The sequence below is a fragment of the Tauraco erythrolophus genome, chromosome 1, assembly GCF_009769465.1.
Source record: "Tauraco erythrolophus isolate bTauEry1 chromosome 1, bTauEry1.pri, whole genome shotgun sequence".
In the NCBI taxonomy this organism is placed as follows: Eukaryota; Metazoa; Chordata; class Aves; order Musophagiformes; family Musophagidae; genus Tauraco; species Tauraco erythrolophus.
In genome coordinates this window covers 18,577,116-18,593,531 of record NC_141465.1, presented here as the reverse complement: position 1 = coordinate 18,593,531, position 16,416 = coordinate 18,577,116, and the positions used below count along the sequence as shown (strand labels likewise).

Sequence of the window (16,416 nt, the reverse complement as noted above, 5' to 3'; positions counted from 1 at the left end):
CCTGCCCATGGCAAGGGGGTTGGAACTAGATGATCTTTGAGGTCCCTTCCAACCCTAACCATTCTATGATTCTATGATTCTATGTTCTGATAGAAGATCAGATTTTTAGTCATAATCAAAAAAGTAAAGCCACTATACTTAATTACCTAGAATCTTTAAATGTATTAGGTATGCATGTGGAAGTGGAACTTTTAATATATTCATAATAAGAAATACCCTTACAACGTTCAAGAAATCTGATATTCCAGTTCAATATAAGTAGTAATCGAAGTGAGAAAAATCTGTAGGCAAGCTACATAGTGCTAGACTTCTTAATTGGAAATATAGTTTGTTAGTAGATGAAACAGGATTCTCAATATTCACCCGCATTTGTAAATACATGAAAGAAACACCATTTTTTAGGAAGGAGTTATTTTAGGCACTGAACGAAGCTGTTAGGGGGCAGAAATCAGAGTCAGTGTTGTTTTTTTCCAGAGGAAGATCAACGGTAACTAACGTCCCTTAGTTTCTAGGTTTATATACATTACAAGTCACTCAGTACACTATTCGGATACTCGGTGAGCTCTTGTGCTTTATTCCATAGAGAAAGCAAACTACTATGCCTAAAGACAACTGTGTAATCTAGGGTGTATTTTCACTAGGCTGCTTCCTAGAGCCTCTTGTATAACATACCACGCTTTGTTAATGTGCTGTTTCCTACCTCATAACATGACTTTTTGTTTTTCAGCTCTGAGGGACAACAGAATTGAGCTGGTCCGAGCTTCATGGCATGAACTGAGTATCAGTGTCAGCGATGTGTCTCTGTCAGATGAAGGGCAGTACACCTGCTCTTTATTTACTATGCCTGTCAAAACTTCCAAGGCTTTTCTTACCGTTCTTGGTAAGTATAAATAGCTGAGCATAAAGAAGCAAGTGTTAAACTTCTCAGGCTTTGGCAAATTATGATAAGAATGAACTTTTCTAAAGCTTGGCAGAAGATACATGTAAATGTCTGATCTTGTTTCCCTGAAGTTTATTGTTTCATATTGCTGTGCTGAAAAACATGCCGCTTACTATTTGCACTGTGGCAGGATAATGAATTAGGGAGCACACAAATACCATGGTATGAGTGCTCCATAAAATGGACATAACCTCTACATCCCAAGCACCAGAAGTGCGAAGAAGGTGCATGTGTTCATCTCCTAACAATGTATTGTATAGGGCAAAGGGGAGAAAATCAGAAAGCATGAAATCAAAATGGGCTTTAGAGCTTTATCATTTTTCCTTAGCTGTGCGTTTTCTTGGCTCATTCTGCTTGCTTTTTTTTTTTTTTTTTTGGTCTATAAAGTGCATATTTTCACTGGGTTTGCTGGTTCTTTTGTGCTTTATCCTCTAAATGCTTTACTGTTTTCCCCAAAGGTTATAGATACACATAGAAAAGCAATAGATTTTCAAGAGATGCCCAGGAAATAAAGTTTCTGCTCGAAGCTTTATATGATTCTATGAATGTCAGTAGCCCAATCAGTTGAAATTGCTATAGTTCATTGAAACACACCTGCGTACCTAAGAGGTTATATGATTTTAGAGATTGATTTTTATTCTTTTGTCCTTTTTCTGTCCCTGAACTTGACTCTTTCTTTTTGTTTTATTTTTATATGTAGACAGGCAGACAGTTGAATTTAATAGAACTAATGTAAGATGTTCTCTGTGCCAGTAATATTCACATTAATCCAGCCAGGGAATTGGTTTTGTGCATAGGATATGAAATACATCTCCCTTTCAGTCCCTGTGAGACTATTTTACAAAGATCCTCACAAGTTTGCCATTAAGGACAGAAAATACCCACTCAAAGCAGAATATTCTGGAATAACTACTGCCTGCCGTTAAGCTTTCTTTTCTGTAGAGAGACATCTCGTGATCTAAACAATAGATGAGTAGACCAGTTCAAACTTTTAAATGGCAGAAAGACATAGAAAGGTGTTACAAAGTCAAAAAAAAAAAATTGCCAATATTTATTAAACAAAGTAACTTGATCTTTCACAGCTTTTTTAGTTTTACCTTCATTTGAGGGAGGGTTTAATGAAATTTTCCCAGCATCAGCTATTACCTTTCAAGAAAGCAAGCTGCAAGATTTAAGATGCCTGTCTTTTTTTCATTTTTGTATTTGTAATTTTCTATTTCAAAGTAACATTTTAACTCTTGGAACACTTTCTATCTGAGGAGGAGTTATTTTCCATTGAAATGTATTACATCTTTTAATCAGATAAACTCTCCTTTTATGTACTAATAATCTCTTTATTGACTGCTCTGTTATGGATTAGAAGATTTAAGTGTCAAGGTATTATAGTAGACACCATTTTCTGTCCTGAAAGAGAAGAGTAGATTTATTACAGAAATGTACTATGTGATAGGTACTGCTGCTTGGTTTTTATGTGCATAATCTGTCATTTTGGAAAAGAGATGTAAACAAACAAAATTGTGAAATACAGGGCACAGGATCAATTACTATGATTGATCCCTTTATCTAGCCACAAATATGAATGCATCAAAGTGCTGCAGATGCAAGTTGTAACAATGACATTTTCAGAGATTTTAAAATTACAGTCATCGGTATCAGTTTAAAATAAGTTATTCTTGTATTTTTGGACATCAAATGGTTTTCTACATGTAGTGATCAAATTTTCCCCAATACTCTTCATATTTTTTTTTTTTAAATCTTCCATGGTTCATTGAAAAACAACTATTTTCAAATTTGATATTATGTATATAGTATTTCATGATCATACAATCTGTTCCAAAGAACTTGAATTCAGCTGAAGAATTCTCCATAGCCAATGCAATTGTGATTATACCTATTGGATTTTTTAGTTTTGAGTTCTGTGAAGATAAAGTAACTCCTGTATTTATTTTCATCCTCCTTTTTCCCAGGATTTTGTAAAAAATCTTCATAATTCATGTTTAAACGTCTGTTCTGAACTTAGATCAGTTCAGCCTTTTTTTGCTGGTTGCATTTTATTTTCATAGCTGTACTTCTAATAAACTTTGTCATCCTGCTTGCCGTGCAGACCAGTTTAAACCTTGTAATAACAAGTCAGACAACTAGACTTACATGCAGAATATATATAAATAAAATAGTTTTTAAAATACCATGTTTCCCTTAGAAAACTAGACAACTTCTGTTTTCTTTAATTCTTTAGAATCAGCTACAGTTCAGGCTGACATTTTATTTGCAGTAGGAAACAGGATTCACTGACATGCAATTTTGATAGAAGTCTGTTTCCAGAATATAGATTGTATGAAGAAGTAAACTTTAAGTTGCTTATATATTTATGGCAGCAGTTGACACTATCAGTGTGTTTTGCTTGTTGGCTTGTTAGGTGTTCCCGAGAAGCCACAAATTACTGGATTTACCTCACCAGTTATGGAGGGAGAGAGGATGCAGCTGACTTGCAAGACGTCCGGTAGTAAACCAGCAGCTGATATCAGATGGTTCAAGAATGATAAAGAAGTTAAAGGTATTTAAAAGGACTTTGGTGTAATTTGGTCTAATTGTCAAAACTATACATTGTTTAGAATTACATTTTTTAATTCATGTTTGTAAAGTTTCTCATATTTAATTGTTAAATGAATCCGTGATAGTATGTAGATAAGGAATTGATTGTAAATTACTGGAGTGGTCATGTAACCATCCATTTAGTTTTTCTTCAAATGGTGAAAACTGATGTTTTGAATTGCTCTGAACTCTGATCAGCATAATAAACTCAACTGTGATGCTTCACAGAGAAAACATTTTATGGATTGTTGTTATCACAGCCATACCACTCACCCCAGATACTTTACGTTTTCATTTCTTTTTGCCTTTCTAATATGACGTATGACTGATTTGGTTGATTGCCAGTTTTATTTTACACTCCTCAAAGTAAAGTGACCAGATGAGGCAGAAACATCAGGAGGAGACAGGAGATTACACTTCCTGCAGGGGAGCTACAGAGGCTGCTCTGGTGAGGAAGAGTCAGGATGTAGCAATTGAGGGAATCTCAGTTGGGAAACTGGGAACCTGCAGCTGAGGCAAAGATGCTGAGAGTGTGTGGGGAGGAGTAGAGAGAAGATAGGCTTCAAAGGAGAAGAGGAGAACTTCACAGGGACTGGGGCAGTTGGACAAAGTCTGCTGTAACTGGAAAGTCATCAGGTGGCTAAAACCGAAGATGAAAGCAAGGATTTGCCCTTGAGGATGAAGTGAGATAGGAAACAGTTGCATATAAAAGCTATTTATTTATTTTCTGTTTTCTCTTTCACTTTGTATGTTCTTTATCTAGAACTTAGTTTTCTAGTCCATATTCTCATAAACACAGAGATAATTTAAAATTCTTTTTGGTATTTGGGTGGAGAGAGCTTCCTGTAACAGAAGGTTTAGTCATATCTACCACAGCCAACTGAGGTGCCCATTTATAGATGAGACGAGTAAAAAGGATAAGATATTGGTATTTATTCATGTCACCTCTATTCATTCTGCTGCAAGACCAGATCAAGAAATGATTCAAAATCCACCTTTTTCGTGTAGCTTTTTTTTTGAAAAAACAACTATTTTCTGCTTTGTCTTATATTTGTCTGACATTGCGGATTTTGTTATCTCAATATACTGCCTCAGGCAAAGTTACAGCATTAATTACAGAATCCATTAATCTTTCTTTGCTATTCTCTACCACAGTTCAATGTACACAACCAGAGCTGTGATATGAGATTGGTAAATAAAGGAGACTGCGGTTGATTGTCCAAGGAGCCAGGTCCATTCTAGAAGCGTCTTTAGATTTCCAATGAAAATCCGAATAGTGTTGAAAGAGACAAGAGTTTTAGGCTGGAATCATTTGAAACCTGTTTGAACACTTGTAACAAGAATAGAAAATGAAGAAACAGAGACCATTCTTTCGAGCCACTGGGAAATTTGAGGAAATTGCTGAAAGAAAAACAGTACCTCATCACATGTGATTAAAAAGAATTTACCAGCACAGCTAATACATATGGCACACCATAGATTCTGTCATCAAGAAAACATGACAGGATTAATATATGTATTCAAGACATGTAAAGACGGAAAATCACTATAAGCAATGTCAATATTTGAAGAGAACCACTGATACAGTTGGCCTAATGGCAAAGCAACACATCTGAAAAGATGTTATTTGAAAAATTATTTTTTAAAATCTGGTGTGTTAACTTTACCTTTCTTTCAGCTAACATGTAGTTGAAACCAAGCGAACAATTTGCTGGTTTGACTCTTTAACTAATTTGCTTTTCTCGGTAGTTCTTAGAGGGATGTTTTTTAAAAAAGGGAGCAGGGAAGGAACAAAGAAGATACATGAAAAAGAACAGTAAAGAAAAAAAAAAAAACAAAAACAACCCAAAAACCACAACAGAAATTAGAGGAAAGTACTGAGCACATTCATTTCAGCTTAGTTTTCTAGGTCTTCTGAAGAGCACATTGCCATTTCACAAAGGTTAGAAATAAAATAACCTAACCAGTTTGCAGTGGCATCAGCAGAAGTTACATTAGCTTTGTGCACTATAAAAGGTGAAATGATAAATCTGAGAAAATAGATATGAAATTATATGCTAATGCGTCTGACATTAAAGGTTAGGAGTTCGTCTGTCTAGTACCAGTAAATCCAATTGTGTTACAGTGTATTATACATGGTGCAAAAGAATATAAATGATGCATTGAGTTCAGAGTTGCACCAAAGGGGAAAAAGCCGTTCTAAAATTGTAGCTCCATTGCTATTACTCAAAAAAGGAATCATCATCTGCTAAAGGAATACTGTTTGATAGAGTAAGTGTTAGTAATGAGAGAGACTCAATGTGAAGCACCGAGTGCCATACCTTTTACTTTAGTATTCTGTCTCTCACATGTGCACCAAATTAGCAAAGTGATCTGCAGTTTAGCATTCTGGTGACATTTCTGGAAGATTATTAAATGCAAAAATATCAGAGAAGCTAAATAGTAAAAAGCTATGTGTTTTTTTAACAAAATTTGTTACATGCTATTTTGACAATATTGTGTAAAAAAAAATATTCTTAGTTTCAGGAATATTTTTTAGCGTACAGTAACATACCCAGTACATGATGTCCATTGGTTTTACATCCAGGTGGGCTTATATTCAGTTAGCATATGTCACAATCACACCTTAATTTTGCTATGAAGAAAAACCTAAGAAGATACAGCTGTTAAAATGGACAAGCTAAGTATTTCTCTTGATGAGGATGTCAACAGCTTATAGAATAATATCACCATTCATTTTACAAAGGTAATTAACTCTAACTGAGTTGAACTCTTCCATGTAATAGATGTCTAGAGAAAGGCTTCTAAACATCAGTTTAGGAAATTAACTGCTTTTGTTTTGCTAAAGGATTAAACATCCACAACCTCTCACTGAAATTAAAGTTGATGTTTTCGAGATCTCTCTGTCCTCCACCTGAAGTCAGTAAGCAAAGGGATGTGTACATTACTTATAAGCAAAAGGCTATCTATATAGGTGCTTATTATTAAATTTGGAAATCTAACTCTGGGAACAAAATCTCATGTGTTTACTTTAAATATTAGTGAAGATATTTGTTGTTTGATTATAATAACTTTACTTTAGCCCTGGTCAATACTTCTCTCACTGACTGATCCCTAAATATTAATAGTCATTGTGACAGAAATTGAAATCTCTTAAAGCTTAGCAAGCAATAGGCAGAAAAATGCTTGTATGCAAGATATAATTCTTTCTTAGGGAAAAATGAATATCTTATAACTATGTGGTGTCTTCATCTATCTGGAGACAACGAAAAAGACCACCCTTCTGATTTCAGAGGTATTTTTAATCTAAAAAGATGTAGCTTAAGCCATTTAAAATTTGCTTTCTAAAATTGATACTTCATGGAATTTTTATTTAGGTCATCTTCTTCTCTAATGGGATTTAGTATAATTTGTAAAACTGAAACCTCTCACTTTTTCTTTTTTTAAGGACACAGAGGACATATGCAATCTCAGTCTAATTTAATATATATATTTATATATGTCTTTTAAAGCTTTCATTGTAACAAATCAATATAACGAGCTTACTATTTTGCTGAAATAAATTGAAATCAGTAAGCATTATAAGTAGTTGTGAAACAAGTAAAACAGTTCTAAGTTATGTGTATCTCAGGTTGCAGTCAATATATAAAAACTTTTTAAATAAATGCTGAGTCTTTTGGATCTTCAGTTCTGATCTAACATGTACGTCCTACAACAAAACTTTCTGGATTTGAACTTCAACCTTGAGCTGAGTTTTGAATACTTCCTAAACAGAGCTGTAGGCTCCTCACACTCTAGTATCTGGGCTGAAAACCGTCAAAGAGATTTTTAAGTGAATCTACACAAAAACAGTAGGCCAATTTAACATGATATAAAGCAGTGAGTGGAAGGTCTCTTTGAAGTAATTTTATTTCCAGCCTTCTTGGGACTTGTCTCTGGATTTCAGTAAATACTATGACAGGCTCTATTTACAGTTAGTTGTTCATCACCATTGATAGCTATACTTTGATTTAGTTTAATTCATAAATTAGCATAATTCTGGCCAAACAACAGAATAAGTGACGAATAAAGTAAGCACAGGATTAATGTGACTACATGCGTGCAATCCTTAGTTCACATGGCTTCAGTAACATTCATATATTGCATTACCATGAAAGATTATTATTATGGACTTAGAAAATTTAATATTTAGTGGCACTGTGAATACGTGAGGGAAGTGAGGGTGGGAGGAGGCCACATTTTTTCTAATGAGCTACAGAGAAAGTTTATATCAAATTTAGACTTAAACATATAAGAGATAATGATGAAAGGAATTTCTGTTTGAGTGCAGTATCATGTAACCAATTTTAAAATTTTCTTTTCCAATATAAATGTCCTACTCTGACAATCAGAGCAGATTGAGGAATAGCTACAGTCTCATTACTTTTGTTTTAGAGATTAATACAAATATGAAAGACGTGTTTTTTTCAGCAAGTGTAATAGATAATTTAGCTGTCTAACGCTGGACTACTTTTCCTAAAAATATTGGAGAGAAAATTTTTTGTTTATTTTTTCTTTCAGATGTTAAATATTTAAAAGAAGAAGATGCAAATCGTAAAACATTCACAGTCAGCAGCACGCTGGATTTCTTAGCAGATCGCAGTGATGATGGTGCAGTTGTAAGTTGCAGAGTAGATCATGAGTCCCTAAACTCTACACCTCAGATAGCAATGCAGGTTCTAGAAATACACTGTAAGTAATGCACATTATATATGCTTGCTTTTATAGTTTTGTTTTGTTTCAGAGTTTCTGTTGTAGGAAAATTATTAAAATCTCTGGTTTTGTGCGGATAGATAACATCTTTCTTTTAGCCATCTAAACATCTTTTCTGGTTTGTATTTGCTTGGTTGATTGGGGTTTTTTTGTTTGTTTTTTTTACAAGAGTAACTCTGAAAAGCTTAAAGAGGGCTTTACCAGTGAAAATACTATGAGACCGAGTTCCTGGTTTGCTTTGAGAAATGGTAGAGAGGAAGTGCATTTGTCTTTTTTATCATTGTAGCAATGTGAAAGAGTTCTTAAAAATCAATATCATAGTAGTTCACAATTTTCCTTGAAAGTACCTAGAAACTTGAAGCAAGGGTATGATTCACAGCAGACTGCCCCAATAACTTTGAATCCTACTAATGAAATTCTTTGTAATGCTCTTAATAACACAAGTCCAGGAGGAAAAGCCCTTTAGAATGTATTTTTATGCCTTGTGTGTACAGGATGCTACTCTAGATAATCCAAACTTCAGTTGTTTTGAATCTCTGTATATTGGCTAATTTTTTCAAATAGGATTTTTAGAAACCTGATGTTTTCCACAGTGCATTGTTTCAAAGTTAAATGAACCTGCCTGTGTATCTGTGTGCCCTACTCTGAAGTCATGTTGTCCTTTAAGCCAGTGGTTTTTTTCACTTACAAACTGTGAGACACTCAGGAGAAAACCTTTTCACCATCAGATGACATTTTCATATTCACTTGCATTATACCCACAATTCCTCAGGGTACAGCTATTCGTACTTCTGCAGAACACCCATACTTTTGATTGCCAGCTAGCAAAAACAGGCATCTGCAAAATATTGGCAACCAGGTGAAGGGGAGAGACCTTTCATGAATCTGTTTCTAGGGTAGGTGTAATCAACCTGTTACAAAGCTGACAAGCTTGTCCATATAGCAGAGAATCTACCAGTAGCTGCAACTAGTTCCCGAGATACCATGTCAAGGACTGTTGGCATATATAAGTCATTTCTAAACAGGAATGTTTCTATAAGCATCTAAGACTCATAGCACACGTAAAATGCGGTAATGCAAAAGCACTCCATGCATAGAAGCTGACAGCATTGCTAAAAATGCCATCTGCAAAAATGACTGAAAATTAGGAGGATGTGGATTAGCATCCACAAGTAATATGTACTGAAAATAACTGTTTTCTGAAACATTCTACCCTTCTTTTTACTGAGGGTGATCAAAGCCTTTCTTCACCAAATGGCTGTTAAACACCTGCCTCCCCTAACACGTTCAAATGGCATCTGTGCTAGAGACGTGAATGCTTGAGTTCCAAATCCAACAGCCGTCAGCCGCTGAGCTGGCCCATGCCTTCACTTCCAAATTGCTTGCTCTTCCTTCAGTGCCCTGCTTCAAGATGTTGGCACTACACGACAGGAACCTGATTGAATGGAACAGTAGATGCAGAAATAGGACAGCTTTAGGAGGTTTAAATGGAGTCACAGCGGCTGCAATGTAGTGTGGTTCAAGGTAAAGGCTGGGTTTCCTGGTTTGCGTGAGCATCATAAGATCATAAGGCAAAGAAAAGCCGTTCTGTGGCCTCACATATATAAAGCTTCTTGAACGTTTGTTGTTTGCTTCCAGTTTACACCCTAGGTAGCAAGACATCACCTTGCTAAACAGCAGTGAGGTGCATTTGCCTCTATGGCTGCTGCTTCATGTTTTGAACAAGACCCTGCTCTCTCCTCTGTGGGTTCACCGAAGTTCTCTAACAGGGACAAACTGCAGCGGGCGTTTAAAATTACTAATGTGCTTGATGTTACTGCCCCCTCAGACTGCCAACTTATCAAAAGCCACAATGCACAAGTAATTATTCTCTATCATTCCTGCTTGCTCCATTAATTTTCCACCAACCAATTTAATACTCTCCAGCACTAGTATAGAGTCATTATACATGGAAAGATAAGTGAGAAATCTGCCAAAAGAAACTCAAGTTTAGAAGAGAGGGTGGAAACACCATTAAAGCCATGGAGAATGCAGTATTTCGCTACTAGTGACAAGGAGACAACAGGTTATTATTGTCCTTTTCCTTACCACCTACATCTCCATGGTCAACATAGAATCATAGGATGGTTAGGGTTAGAAGGGATCTCAAACATACTCAGAAGTCCTACACTGGGCAAGTTTCTAACGGTAACTTTATAAAAAGAGAAGGAGATTCGGGGAAATAATGATATGGTTCAGCAGACAGCCTTGAAGGAAAAAGAGGAGAAGGATGATTTACTAGAGCAATCCCAAAGACTCTGAATGTAGTACATTGCACCTGAACTGGGCTCCTTGATTTTATTCTCCTGGTATTGCTCACCATCATCATGGATAATACTGCAGTCACTGGAAGCTGCTGACTTTTTTCCATCAATCCATAAGACTTCAAACACATAAGAGACATCCTATTTGTATTAATGAGAGGCATGCTCGCAGGACCCAGTGTGAGCTGACCCAATATATCCTCAATGCCACCTGACAGCAGTTCAAAAATAGTACTGACAAAACAGATGAATTATGGGACCCCATGAGAAAAGTCAGGAGAGTTTTTTAATCTGACGTCCCATAAGCTCTGAAATCACAACCAGGTAGTGTGGCATTGCTCCATAGGGCACTTGTTCTGAATGGCCCAGGAGTATTTCAGATGAGCACAGAGCTATGGGAGAATGATAAGCAAGTACCTTAAAATGGTCAAAGAGAACAGTACAGATGACTATCAGTTTGACAGAGAATGGCAGATGCACAGTGATTGGGCATCGCCTGCTAGAACTGCACTTGTTTTTAAACACTTTTCTAAAATCTGAAGAGTTTTATCTGTGGTACATGGATGTTCCTTATGAATTATCAGTGTATCATCACAGGTTAGAAGAAAAGAGCAATAATAAATTGTCTAGCTGTTTCTATCCTATATAATTATGCTTAAAAGTAAAGAAGTCTGCTTTGTTTCAAGCAACTAGCCCCTGACAATAAACAAAACATTTGTGATTTCATCAAAACAAACAAACAAACAAACAAAAAAACAAAGAAAAGGAAAACAACAGGACAGTAGGAATTACAGGATTGTGTTTGCATCCAGCGGATGAGAAATAGAGAAAAAAGAAAACAATGCAATGGTTGAAATGACAGGTTTTTATTTATGCCTAGTGAAAGATGGAATAAAATGAAATCTGTCCTAGACGATGAGACTATATGAAACAGATATTTTTAATGAGTCCATGGTGAGATGTAGATAGAAGTGCTTATGAGTCCACACAGCTGCTTTATCGTCAGCTTTAATAGGAAGTAAACTTAACAAAACGAAAGCCAGTAATGCCATCAGCAGCGATATCAATATGGAATATACTTTATCCCCTCTTCTTCTCCTTACACAAATCTTAGCTTTTATTAGTGTGATAGAGCAATCAAATCAGCTTTCCCCAGTAGTACTGCAGTATGTGAAATGCAGCTGAGGACTTAACGTTTAAGATAAAAAAGTTTTTATTTTCTTTTAATAGATATATGTATATGAAATAGAAATAACGTCTGGATCTTTCTGCTGCTCTTTTCTTTTTGTTTTAATGGTTAGGTCCAGAATTAGAGATTACCTATATTATTTATAGCTTGACCGAAAGAAGGATATCTTGAAGGAGACCATGATCAGTCCTTGTTTTCACAGGGCTTTCCAGGTTAATTTTGCAAACTTCAAATATTAAAATAATAGAGATGCTGTTGGGGTAAGCATACTGTACCTCACTCCAGACTGTGGGATAATTAGCTCTTCCAATTTTCTGAGCTTTATTTGTCACTAATCTATATTATGTCTCACTTGTGCTTAATCCTGATCATCTGTATGTCATGCTCTGTGCACTGCAGGGCAGCCCAATTGCCCAAGTGTTTCTGTCGTGTTTGGCTGTAATTTAGTTTCTGCTTGGCCAGCAGAGGTTTGTGGTGGCATGACACTGCTTGCTGAGTTTATTTTTCATATGACCCTTAATGTCAACAGTAAACCTAAAATAGACTTGTATCCCCTGTGGCTTTGCTCTGAAGTTTGCTTGTCAGCCTAGCTGCCACTGATTATTAGGAAGTCCTTCTTGTACATGATAAATATAAATCTCAAGGGGATATTTTGTTTTATTGTTTACTTCTGCATTCAAACCAAACTAAGAATGCATTCTTTGTTCCTGTATTAAAAAATCACAGGTGCAGTACTTCAATTTTGAAAGCTTCTCAGTACAATATCTATGAGATTGTGTACTGTAGGCCCTCATGCACGCTCCTGACAAGACATATTGAGGGCAAGTACAACTTCTGGTGCACATCTGGGAAGTGAGTGAATTCTGCTCATCCCTTCTCAATGTCTCAGACGTATGTTGTTTTCCAGAAGCAGCATCTTCACCTTCCACCAGGTCTTACCTGAGCAGAAGCCAGCCAACACGTTGCTTCCCTCTGAACAGAGAGCCATAAAATTATCCGGTGGTAATTACCTTACCTTGGTGAAGATTCTCTGACTACAGTAGATTACCCAGCAGACCTCAGTAAAAATTAATTGTGTAAGTCTGCCCCAGAGGCTGCTTTAAAGTGAAATCAAATCATATGAACTTCAAACCTAATCATCATGATTCTAAAATGGCAGCTGCGATATGATACGTGTTAACGGATTCAGTGAGATTTTGCTCAAAAGCTGACCACACTCCCAAATGACAGCACTAATAAGCTAAATATGTGTTATGTAAAGAAGTGTCTAGAGAGGCAATTTTGAGGAAATTCTATATTGGCAGGCACAGATGTGCAGTGAATTGTCAGTCTGACAAGTCTATAGCCATCAGCTAACTTGCTTCTACAGGCTATTCCAACAATGTCCGTGTAATAGGCTGTTTCTTCATTTGCAGGTTGTTAATAGATTCTTTTGCAATGAGCATCTGAACTTGACTTTAAAATGAGGCAACAATTCCAAGAGAATGTTAGCTATTGTCTGGGAAATAAACTTATTGATTTTGAATTAAGTAAACAAAACACCTCGAATGCAGCAGACTACAAATAAGCAAATCAGCAATGCACTTGTGCAGCCATGTAGAAAATTGTGTGTGTGTGTAATAGTGTGTGTGTGTGTCTAACAACACCGTACTACTGTGATTTCTGATGTATTAACAAATGGAGGTTTCTCTGACAACAGGATGGGGTTAGAATTTCTGCTGGTGTAAAGCAGAGTTAATTTTATCAAAGCGCTACATTACCTGATGCTCACTAAAAGAGTTTAGGCCAGTGTTTTTCCTTGGCTGGTTTCAAGGTTTTGTTGGAACACAGTTTCTGCAATCATACATTCCGAACAAAAAATAAGTGAAAATATATGAAATATAGTATATATGTGAATATGCAAAAATATAAGAGATGAAATATAATATACATTCATATAGTACTATGTGAAATAAGGCATTATGAAAAAAAGGCAAGAAAAAGGTCTTGCATAGTTCATTGTTAGACCATTTCTCTATGGAGAATGCCTAAAACATGTACAGCTGCACATCAGAACACTATTTAGAGAAAAAAAAATCTTCCTTAAGTCTTAATGTTTAATCCTAATGAATTAGTTACATTTTAAATATCTTGGGTGGCTGTTCAAGGTGACTGTCTCAACCATGGAATTGCTGTCTTTTGGTGGCTCAGAAGGGACAGATGTGTGCCCACGCAAAAGCATACGGAATTGGACACCTCGTAGCTATGACAATGCATGAGGGGAGAGGGGTGGTTTTCCCTGTTGCCTACATGGGATCTGTACTGCAAATGTTATTTTCCCCAGCTTTATGTTTAAAAAAAAATTTTTTGCTCTTGTGTTTTGGCATGAGTCATCTCCTTTTATCCTTACCCTCAGGATAACTTCTTTTTTTTTTTTTTTTTTTTTTTTTTTTTGAGGTATGTCTCACAGAACTCCCCATGAGTTAAGTGGTACCCATGCTTTAGGACCAAAGGCACGTTTTCCTTTTTTGGAAGTAGCTTGTACTGTCTAAGCAGATAACATGTTTTTCCAAAGAAAAATGAAGAAAATATGAGAGTTAAAAGAAATTTCCTCCACTGATGCTCATCTTTTTCAATTTCTGATCAGTCAACAGCATTATTGGTCGTTCTCATTTGCTTCTGACCGTCTCTTCATTATGCTGTGTGACTGCCTTAAAGCCACACTGACTAAAAGTAAAATCTGGGAATATTTGGCATGATTACGCACTGTCTCAATCTTTGTATGGGCAGTCTGGCAAGAGAGAGATCCCCAGAATCAGGAAATAGTTTACTAACTAGGATAATGTTAGATAACATTAGGATAATATAGAGGTGTCATAGCTTTCCAATTTTTCATTTATTTTTTAACAGGGCCCCAGAATATTGAGCCAGCTCAAATGAATACAGGTAGACTGTATGTTGAGTCAGGAGTGAAAATAGATGGAATATTTGTAAGAATTTAAACTTCTTTTGGCTTTGCCATGAGATAAAATGTTTATCTATCTATATCTTTAGCTGATAAGCTTAAGCACACAGTTCCCTTATGACTTCTGATACAGTGAAAAGACCTGAATTTTCCAAGGGCATAATCCCCTGGGGCCATAAAAGAAAGAACTTGCTTGAGATTTGCACATCCAGGGATTTGCAGTTCTCTATTTCAAATTAGCATGATTTTCTCTTTTGCTATAACCATTTTATCTTAGAATAATTTGAGTGTTTGGAAACTGTGACACCTCAGAGTCCTTTGGAACTTGTGGAAGGTGGCCAGAATCTCAAGCTTAAGCCTTCTTTCAAGAGTAACATGATGGCACAGATGCAGCAGCACATTCTCTGGCATGGCCCATCCTATTTCATACTGTTCATAACAAATGGCAAAGAAAATTTCCTTTGAGGAAACAGAATTGTTTTGTTCCAAAAAGATATAATGCTTTCGTTGGCTCTAATGCTTTATTTTTCAGAGTTCTTAGACTGAGCTCTGGGGACAAGACACAATTAGGCTACATGTTCTTTTTTTTTTTGAGGAAACAGTCTGCTATCATCATCACACAGCTACCTAGACCCAACCTTTTGGAAGTCATTAAGTCATTATCAGACTGTCATCTCTTATCAGTCCTTCTGCTAAGCGTACCTGACAAAGCCACGTGTGAATAATAGGCCACAAGAGGGAAACTCAGACCAAGTTTTTTTGAGTGATTTGTCAGGACTCTGGGTGCTGTAAGAGCAATCTCTTTGCTTCAGCACTGACCTGTTTCAGGGATCTTTTTCACATGTGTCCTTTACCCTTCTCAATTAAGTATACTTCCTATCCTGAGTTAATGGAGGGTAGTAGCTGGTTTGTGTGAGATACCACCCAGCATCTTGATCACCTGGGCTTGGCTATAGCAATATTGTTTTCAAGAGGTACTCCACATCTACAGAATAGGAGGCCTGGACCTCAGGTTCTTAGATCTCAGCTTTTCAAGGGGGTTTCTCTAGCTGACCTTCATTTTACAGCTTAAGTGGTCTTACCGATTAAAGCCACTTTTCATTCCTGCTTAAAAAGCAAGGGGGCTATGTTTTCTGTGTAATGTACAGACAAGACCTTGGTCTTTCACAAAACCTCTTTCTCTGATCATAGGCAATCTCTGTAAGCCTAAGCGAACAGAGGTTTCCATCACTTGAGTAAAAACTACCAGCCATTTAAATCTTTAAGATGCTCATGAGGAAAAGCTAGATGTTTTCTTAAATGGCTACCTGAGTCTAATGGAGACGTACTGTCGCTTGTGACTGATGCTCCCATCCTTTAAAGCTCAACTATCTGAGGGATGTTCTTGCTTTTCTCTTTCAATGAAGATGTTCTGCTGGACTGCTGTGACCTTGAGAAAGAGAACTTCAAGATCTCCCCATTTACTCCCTGTTATATTGTGAGACAAGTTTACCTTTTTTACACATACAGGTTTCCACCCAAGACTCACTCGTGTTGTGAGATACTCTTCTGGTGTTTTCCCCAAACAGGATATTTTTATCCCTGAATTGCAGTGTGAATATTAATATGGGCAATCTATCTCAATGTTATTTCAATACTTTGATGACCGTTCTTTGCATTCAGTCTCCCTTAAAGGAGGGATATTTTCATATTTACC

General features: G+C 36.4%; 1 protein-coding gene across 2 annotated transcripts in view; it reads left to right on the top strand.

Moving 5' to 3' along the window:
* The first annotated feature begins 840 nt into the window (after positions 1 to 840).
* CADM2 (cell adhesion molecule 2) overlaps positions 841 to 16,416 on the top strand; it is a 123,640-nt gene continuing 108,064 nt past the window's right edge. For both annotated transcript variants that reach the window (XM_086631286.1, XM_086631278.1), the window contains exons 1-3: positions 841 to 880; positions 3,357 to 3,494; positions 8,093 to 8,263. In XM_086631286.1, the coding sequence (XP_086487412.1) occupies positions 841 to 880; positions 3,357 to 3,494; positions 8,093 to 8,263 (349 nt within the window). The remainder of the gene's footprint in view (positions 881 to 3,356; positions 3,495 to 8,092; positions 8,264 to 16,416) is intronic.